This window comes from Anolis sagrei, chromosome 7 (assembly GCF_037176765.1).
Source record: "Anolis sagrei isolate rAnoSag1 chromosome 7, rAnoSag1.mat, whole genome shotgun sequence".
In the NCBI taxonomy this organism is placed as follows: domain Eukaryota; kingdom Metazoa; phylum Chordata; class Lepidosauria; order Squamata; family Dactyloidae; genus Anolis; species Anolis sagrei.
The window spans coordinates 39,700,312-39,709,979 of record NC_090027.1 but is presented as its reverse complement, the minus strand read 5'-3'; the positions used below and the strand labels follow the sequence as shown (position 1 = coordinate 39,709,979).

General features: G+C 45.1%; 1 protein-coding gene across 1 annotated transcript in view; it reads right to left on the bottom strand.

Annotated features, from left to right (window-relative positions):
• Positions 1-909: 909 nt before the first annotated feature.
• The window catches only part of POU2AF2 (POU class 2 homeobox associating factor 2), a 20,601-nt gene continuing 11,842 nt past the window's right edge, over positions 910-9,668 (bottom strand). Inside the window, exons 3-5 of the mRNA XM_067470868.1 lie at positions 4,634-4,676; positions 3,325-3,608; positions 910-1,314 (exon numbers count right to left, since the gene is read on the bottom strand). Coding sequence (XP_067326969.1) covers positions 910-1,314; positions 3,325-3,608; positions 4,634-4,676 — 732 coding nt within the window. The remainder of the gene's footprint in view (positions 1,315-3,324; positions 3,609-4,633; positions 4,677-9,668) is intronic.

Sequence of the window (9,668 nt, the reverse complement as noted above, 5' to 3'; positions counted from 1 at the left end):
TGTCACAGGTCATCCAACTCTTTGTTTGTCATGCAAGTCAGATGTTCCCACCTCAACATCTTTAAACTTACTCACCCAATGACGCACAGTACTCACATCAACACAAACACCATAAACAGCTTGCATTCTCTGATGAATCTCCTTTGGGGTGACACCTTCTGCTGTCAAGAATTCAATGACTGTACACTGCTTTAGTCACTTTGACCGATCATTTGCGCAGGGTTCCATACTTCGCACTTAAACAACATATCTGTTCAATGCTAAGGCTTCCTGCGAAAATGGGACTGTAGAGGAGAGTCTACTGAACAAGCCAGTACCTGCCGCATACCAGTACTGCCATCGGTTGAGGAGTTATGAAGGTGGAGGCATTACTTTTCACTCAACCCCCGTAGAATTAATTCAGTTTGACATCACTATAACTGCCATGTCTCAATGCTATGGAAGCATGGATTTCATAATTTGGTGAGGCACCAACTAACTTTGGCAGGGGAAGCGTTGCTTAAGTTACATTAAGTCACATTGACCGATCGTGTGCGCAGGGTTCCATACTTTGCACTTTAACAAAACATCTGTTCAATGCTAAGACTTCCCATCAAAATGGAAATGTAGAGGAGAGTCTACTGAACAAGCCAGTACCTGCCGCATACCAGTACTGCCATCAGTTGAGGAGTTATGAAGGTTGAGGCATTACTTTTCATTCAACCCTCATATAAACCCCACCTGCCTAGTTTCCAACAGACCTCATAACCTCTGAGGATGCCCGTCATAGATGCGGGCGAAACATCAGGAGAGAATGCTTCTAGACAGCCCGGAAACTCACAACAAGCTGGTTGGGTTCCTTCCGTTGTGAGAGTATCAGTGATTGTTGAAATCTTCCTTTGGATGGTGGATTGAGCCTTCTGCTTTGACTCAGTAAGTCCTTCGGGATTCGTAGGAGCCCCAAAGTGGGTTCCCATCTTCCTTCGGCCAAAGAGCGTTGCCTTCATGGAGCGGAGTTGCATCGGAAGACTCTTCCAAAGAAGAAGAAGGAGCGTGGAAGGCCTTGGAGCCCAAATCGCTGGACACGGCGGCCATCAAAGAGGAGAAAGGATACGCCGAGGAAGCGGAGTAGCCATAGTGGACATCCTCAAGGGTGTGGAAGGAGTAGGGCTGCGGCCCAGAGACGAGGGAGCTCCAACTGGGGCTTCGGTATTGAGAAGACGTCCCTGGATCGAGGGAAGAGAGGCAGCCGGCAGGTGGAGGCACCTGGAGGGACTCTGGACAGGCCTCGGATTGACCCAGACTGTCAGGTAAGGACTGATCCCAGGTGTCTCTCTGAGAAGGAGGCAATGAGAGACATTGGCTGAAATGGCATCAAGGAAGTACCGCTCAACACCAATCCTTAAGAATTGAAAATTAAGAGTGTAAAACGCAACTGAAGACCCATCTCTTGTGGCAGAAGGTCTACCCCAGGCATGGGCAAGCTAGGGCCCTCCAGGTGTTTTGGACTTCAACTCCCACAATTCCTAACCGCCGGTAGGCGGTTAGGAATTGTGGGAGTTGAAGTCCAAAACAACTGGAGGGCCCAAGCTTGCCCATGCCTGGTCTACTCAGTCAATTTCCAATCATGAGTTTTGATTTACATTCTACTACAGGCAGTCCCGGAGTTACAAACACTCGACTCTTAGTTAAGAACAGGGGTGAGGCAACAGGAAGTGAGAGAAATCTTCCCCTCAGAAGGGAAATCCACTCCTGGAAGAGTCATTATCATGGGGAAAAGGTGTCTCCATTGAAGCTATATCACCGAACCTTGTTTCCACAGCAAGCCAATTTTTTCAAAATCCAATTTTGAGAGGGACAGAAAGTGAGGTGACATCTTCTGTACAGGGGCACGGACCACATAGGAAACCCCATTGGGGTGTTAACCTTCCCTATGTCATCCAAAACGATATATATATATTTGGCAGGAGATACACTGTTCTGGAGGAAGGAAGGATGGAAGGAAGGAAGGAAGGGGGGGGAGGAAAGAGGAAGGAAGGAAGAGAGAGGAAGGAAGGAAGGAAGGAAGGAAGGAAGGAAGGAAGGAAAGAAGGAAGGAAGGATGGAAGGGAGGGAGGGATAGAGAGAGACAGGAAGGAAGGTAGGAAAGACAGAGGAAGGAAGGAAGGAAGGAAGGAAGGAAGGAAGGAAGGAAGGAAGGAAGGAAGGAAGAAGGAAGAAGGAAGAAGGAAGTAAGGAAGGAAGGATGGAAGGATGGAAGGATGGAAGGGAGGGAGGGAGGGATAGAGAGAGACAGGAAGGAAGGAAGGAAAGACAGAGGAAGGAAGGAAGGAAGGAGGAAGGAAGGAAGGAAGGAAGAGAGAGAGAGAGAGAGAGGAAAGAAGGAGAAAGAGAGAGAGAGAGGAAGGAAGGAGGAAGGAAGGAAGAAATAGAGAGAGAGAGAGAAAGGAAGGAAGGAATTAAGGAAGGAAGGAAAGAAGGAAAGAAGGAAGGAAAGAAAGAAGGAAGGAAGGATGGAAGGGAGGGAGGGATAGAGAGAGACAGGAAGGAAGGAAGGAAAGACAGAGGAAGGAAGGAAGGAAGGAAGGAAGGAAGGAAGGAAGGAAGGAAGAGAGAGAGAGAGAGAGAGAGGAAAGAAGGAGAAAGAGAAAGAGAGAGGAAGGAAGGAGGAAGGAAGGAAGAAATAGAGAGAGAGAGAGAAAGGAAGGAAAGAATTAAGGAAGGAAGGAAAGAAGGAAAGAAGGAAGAAAGGAAGGAAGGAAAGAAAGAAAGAAAGAAAGAAAGAGGAAGAAAGGAAGGAAGGAAGGAGGAAGAGAGAAAGAAAGAAAGAAAGGAAGGAAGGAAGAGAGAGAGATAGTGAGTGAGAGAGAGAAAGGATGGAAGGAGGAAGAAAGAAAGAAAGAGAGAGGAAGGAAGGAAGGAAGGAGGAAAAAGAGAGAGGAAGGTGTATGTGGGGAAGCAAGGGTATTAATAAAGGAAGAAAGGAAAAGAGAGAGGGAAAAGGTGTACATCAACACCATCAGCAGAAAAAAAGCTTTATTGATATGTATTTTAAAAAGGGGGGGATGACATGCATCTTAGAATAGAAGACTAGTAATGAAAGTTGTGAAAGGACTGTGTGTGGTGCAATGCTTTATTGTGTATGCTTTCTTCAAATCCTACACAGAAAGGAAGCAGCTACAAGACTGGAAACAGAACCAAAGGTTGATGTGGGTTGCCCACTGGCCCAGCCATGGATAATGGGAGTTGTTGCCCATCAATGTTTGGAGAACCTCAGATGTCAATATTGGGAGGACCTCAGGTGTATGTTCTCTCCGCTTAAGATATGCAATTCCATTTACTTACGGCTAAAAAGTGTGCAGAGTCGCTTGGAAACGACGGCCCAACGGATGTCAGGGGCGAAGCGCCAAAGAGGGCGGAGGCTCCGGAAGCAGCCCGATGGTCAACATATTGGTCCATGAAATGGGAGTCCAGGAGAGAGGGATACCCTTGCGCTGCCGGCGACTCGTAACCGAATGGCTTCGTCATGAGGGAAGAGGCGTAGACGTCACCAGGGATCTGCTTGTTGCTTTGTAAATCCATGTCTGACACGAGGGATCTCCGAACCCCATAATAACCAGTGGGGGAACCTTTATGGACAGTGGGGAAATGTGGTTAAGAAAGAGGTCAGAGGAACACAAGGTAGAAAAATGTGGCTTAGGTTTTGTTTAATGTATTGTCGAAGGCTTTCATGGCTGGAATCACTGGGTTGTTGTAGGTTTTTTCGGGCTATATGGCCATGGTCTAGAGGCATTTTCTCCTGACGTTTCACCTGCATCTATGGCAAGCATCCTCAGAAGTAGTGAGGTCTGTTGGAACTAGGAAAAAGGGTTTATATATCTGTGGAATGACCAGGGTGAGACAAAGGAATCTTTTCTGCAGACCTCACTACCTCTGAGGATGCTTGCCATAGATGCAGGCGAAACATCAGGAGAGAATGCCTCTAGACCATGGCCATATAGCCCGAAAAAACCTACAATAACCCATAGGGTTTGTTTGTTTTTTGTGTCAGGAGTGACATGAGAAACTGCAAGTTGCTTCTGGTGTGAGAGAATTGGCTGTCTGCAAGGACGTTACCCAGGGGACGCTCGGATGTTTTGATGTTTTACCATCAAAACTTCTCTCATGTCCCTGCATGGGGAGCTGGAGCTGACAGAGGGAGCTCATCCATGCTCTCCCTGAATATGAACCTGCAACCTGTTGGTCTTCAATCCTGCCGGCACAAGGGTCCAGCCCATTGTGCCACCGGGGGCTCCATGTGGCATAGGTGTCCATAATGGTAATCAGATTAGATTGGGATTAATAGTCATGCCACTTTCAGGGTGCAGGGTCCACATAAAGGCACTCATTTGGTAAAATGCTACTTTATAAACCCAATAAAGGACTTATCTAGGAATTTCTAGGTCCTTTAATGCTGGACGACCTAAAAATGCTTGAAAAGGTATCCTCTCCAGGAATCTTTAGGTCCTCCAGTGCAACTCCATGGTTGATTGTGACAATAGAATTGTGCTGGAGGACCTAGAACATTCCTACAAAGAACCCATTCATCATATCTACAAAGCTAAACCCGCAAATGTCTCCACTGTCTGGTTTCTAGAGAAAAATATATACTTACCAGGCAAAGGAACAAATGAGGACTGAGTTGTGCTCACGCTCCCCTGAAAGGAACAACACAAGAAGTGAAAAGAATACATATTTACCAATATGTTTATGTTACATTTATATTTATTATAGTTAAATATGTTTATAATTTACATTAACTGTTCACAAATTAGTGAATTCTTGCAGGATTGTTATTATATATCATTATAGTGCCAAAACACCTGACATCCGCCGGGAAGTAGCAGCCAATGGTGAAAGGACCAAGGCAGAGACATCTCCAACTCATCCCCTGTTTGGGTATCAGCCAGCACGTCAACGACTTAAATCTAGAAATAGTTTTCTTAGATCTACAGAGACACTCACTGGAACACCTCAGCAAGCGAGAGTCCAAAAGTGGCAGGCCCAAACCCAGCATCTCAATCTCAAGACTCCCCCCTGGGCACACAGAGGACTGGACAACTTGGAAGGCGCTGAACAGACTGTGCAGAGCCAACCTCAAAAAATGGGGCCACAAAGTGGAATCCTCGACATGTGAGTGTGGAGAAGAGAAAACCACTGACCACCTGCTGCAATGCACCCTGAGCCCAGCCACATGCACAATGGAGGACCTTCTTATAGCAAAACCAGAGGCACTCCAAGTGGCTAGTTACTGGTCGAAGGACATTTAATCAACTACCAAACTCACAAATTTTGTATTTTGTCTGTTTGTTTGCTTTGTTCTATTAGAAATGTAATATAATTTGACTGGTTGTCCTGACACGACAAATAAAAATACCTGGGAGTTACTCTGGACCATGCTCTGACTTATAAAAAAAAGTGAGTGCTAGAAATAATATTGTACGAAAGCTGACTGGCACAACCTGGGGATCACAACCAGACACAGTGAAGACATCTGCCCTTGTGCTTTGCTACTCTGCTGCTGAGTACGGTTCTCTTCTTTGGGGCCGATTTATGACCCTCCTCATCCTCCCCACCGAGACCTTTAAACACAAGAGTGACTGACAAAGTGTCCGCAACCCCACCAGTTTGGAGTCTCGGCGTGTAATTTCCCCTTCCAGGTTTGCATATGGCAAACAGGAGTTTCCTGCCATGGCCAGCAACCAAATTTAGAGGTTTAGATTTGAATTAAAATTTGCCAGTGTCAAGACTTCCTTTTGGTTGACATCTCGCCCGGCTCCCACCTGGGCCTGTGCTTATCCAGGGAAATAAGCCCATCATCTCAGCTTAATTGCAAGCGATGCTTGATGGGAAACAAAGAGGCAGACGGAAGCGAGGAGTCTGGAACTGACATCTTTGTGTAGACATATGTCTTGGAAACATACAAAATCCCAGCAGTCCTAGCTAGGATTGGCAGTGGTGGAGAGTGCTGGTGGATGATAGTTGGAGAAACACATCATTCCCATCCTGACCTTACCCACCCTTTACCCAAACAATGATGGGCTCATGGCTTGAATCACTGGGTTACTGTGAGTTTTCTGGGCTGTCTGGCCATGTTCCAGAAGCATTCTTTCCTGATGTTTCACCCACATCTATGGCATGCATCCTCAGAGGTTGTGAGGTCTGTTGGAAACTAAGTAAGTGGGGTTTATATACCTGTGGGTGGGAGAAAGAACTCTGATCTGTTTGAGGCAGGTAGAAATATTGCAGTTGGCCAGCTTGATTAGCACTGAAAAGCCTTGCAGCTTCAAAGCCTGGCTGATTTCTTCATGGAACACTTTGAGAAAACAAGCCCTGGAAACATCAACAAAAAAAGCTCACGGGCTGTTTGGCCATGTTCCAGAAGCATTCTCTCCTGACGTTTCACCCACATCTATGCCAAGCATCCTCTGAGTTTGTGAGGTCTGTTGGAAACTAGGCAAGTGAGGTTTATATATCTGTGGAATAATGTCCAGGGTGGGAGAAAGAACTCTTGTCTGCTGGAGGCAGGTGTGAATGTTGCAACTGGCCAGCTGATTAGCATTGAATGACCTTGCAGCTTCAATGTGGACAGTTTCGACAGAAAGGAGGAAACCATGAAAAGGAACAAAATATGGCTACCAAACAACAGAGAGTAAACAATCAGGCACATCTAATCAACTCTCAACAAAAGATTCCCCCAGGCATTGCCAAGCCATCAAATGCTAATTAAGGTGGTCAGTTGAAACATTCACACCTAGCTCCAGCAGACAAGAGTCCTTTGTCCCACCCTGGTCATTCCACAGATATATAAACCCATTTTCCTACTTCCAACAGACCTCACTACCTCTGAGGATGCTTGCCACAGATGCAGGCGAAACGTCAGGAGAAAATGCCTCTAGAACATGGCCATATAACCCGGAAAAACCTACAACAACCCATGACTACCAGTATTTTAAAAACTCTAAACTTAAGACAGTAAATAAAGAGCAACATTAAAAAAGCAGGGGAATTCCAGACAAGAACCAGTCAGGGCCAGATAATAATAATAATAATAATAATAATAATAATAATAATAATAATAATAATACTTTATTTATACCCCGCGCCATCTCCCCCAGGGGGACTCGGGGTGGCTTACATGAGGCCACGCCCATTAACACAATAAACACAGTATTACACAAAAACATAAAATGCAAAAACCTCCCAACAAATATTCCCCAGGCAGCAACCAGCCAGGCACTGAAGCTGCAATGCCATTAAATGCTAATCAAGGTGACCAATTGCAACTTTCACACCTGCCTAAATTAAACAAGAGTTATTTCTCCCACCCTGGACATTATTCCACAGATATATAACCTTCACTTGCCTAGTTTCCAACAGATCTCACAACCTCTGAGGAAGCCTGCCATAGATGTGGGCAAAACGTCAGGAGAGAATGCTTCTGGAACGTGGCCATACGGCCCGGAAAACTCACAGCAACCTAATGATGGGAATTATAGTCCAGCATATCTGGTGGGTACAAAATATGGGAGGCTAATGCACAATATGGCCTGCTCTCAATGAAGGCTGAACTCTTCCCAGGAACTTGTATTTAGTCCTTGAACAGAATGAGAAACATCACTGTTTTATGCACCAAGAACAACTCTCAGTTGCAATCTGGTGCCACGTCACCACATTCAGTGCAAATTCTCCAGTTTTGGGGGAATCACTTCCAGAGAAAAAGGGACAGGACTCAGGAATTCCTTTCTTTCGGCAGTCCACTTTTCCAATTGCATCCAGAACCTATATTTCAAATTTGCTCCTTTGTCTTGTTTGCAAGATGCTTTTGCAACTGCCTGCTTTGCTTGTTTCTTTCAATTGGCACCTTCTTGTGGACAGAGGCCATTTGTGGCACACCTCTTGCATTTTTCACTTATAATATTGATATTTGCACTTAAAATATAGCACTTAACAACTCTTTCCGACAACAAGAGAAGCAGACTTTTCCAACATAGTGTTCTAGGAAACTCAGTGAACTACAAATCCCAGAAAAGCGTTGCAAGAAGCCAGGAATATCAATCTATTCTGAGGACAATCCATTCCGAGCATTTAAACCTGTTGCTGTCCCAGTTGGGTCCCTGACATTATTCAACGAATCACATATAACTTGGGAGAGACAGAGTAAGAAATATCAAATGTAATATAATGTAAGGCTTGCTATCAAACCATTTGGTGTTCAGCTGTTGGGTACTGGTCTGATTTAGAATAATAGAATCCTAGAGTTGGAAGACACCTCGTGGGCCATCGAATCCAACCCGCTGCCCAGAAGCACCCCCGACAGATGGCCATCCAGCCTCTCTTTTGCTGCAAATTTTGCCTTGGTCAATTTGCAGCATTTTTGATGGACTGGACTGAAGCTTTTTAAAGGAGGGAACCAGCAAATGCGGAAGGCATATTGGAACCTTAATAATAATAATAATAATAATAATCTAAATAAAAATGCAATGTTTGTTTGTGGTATTAACAGAACTCAAAACCCATTAGACGAATTGACCCCAAATTTGGACACAAGACACCTAGCAAACCAATGTATGTCCTTCACTCAAAAAATTGCTTTTGCCATTTGAGAGTTGTAGTTGCTGGGATTTATAGTTCACCTACAATCAAAGAGTATTCTGAACCCCACCAACGATGGAATTGAACCAGACTTGGCACACAGTTCTCCCATGACCAATAGAAAATACTGGAAGGGTTTGGTGGGCAGTGTCCTTCGTTTTGGAGTTGTAGTTCACCTACATCCAGAGATCACTGTGGACTCAAACAATGATGGATCTGGACCAAACTCTACACGGATACTCAATATTCCCAAATGTGAACACTGGTGGAGTTTGGGGAAAATAGAATCTTGACATTTGGGAGTTGTAGTTGCTGGGATTTATAGTTCACTTGGAGCCCCCGGTGGCGCAGTGGGTTAAACCCCTGTGCCGGCAGGACTGAAGACCGACAGGTCGCAGGTTTGAATCTGGGGAGAGGCGGATGACCTCCCTCTGTCAGCTCCAGCTCTTCATGTGGGGACATGAGAGAAGCCTCCCACAAGGATGATAAAAACATCAAATCATTTGGGTGTCCCCTGGGCAACGTCCTTGCTGACGGCCAATTCTCTCACACCAGAAGCGACTTGCAGTTTCTCAAGTCGCTCCTGACACGACAAAAAAAAAATAGTTCACTTACAATCACAGAGCATTCTGAACTCCACCAACAATAGAAATGGGCCGCAAAACCCCTATGTGGGCCACAGCAACGCGTGGCAGGGGATGGCTAGTAATAATAATAAATAAACTTTATTTATACCTCGCCACCATCTCCCCAACGGGGACTCAGAGCAGCTTACATGAGGCCAAGCCTAATCAGCAAATTACAGCAAAATAAAACCAAAAACACATGCAACAAACAACAACATCATAATTACATAAAACATATGAATACATTAATGATATAAGATTACAATAAACACAGTCACAGTGACAATTGGCGACTACATGTGCGAGAAAATGTTTAAAAAACTGATTAAAATCACGGGTGAGATAAAAGAAGAAGCAGGTTATTTGTGGAGGGGGGCTCATTAAAACGAGGATTGTGGAATCAAGCTTTCCCACGAAGGGGGGGGGGAA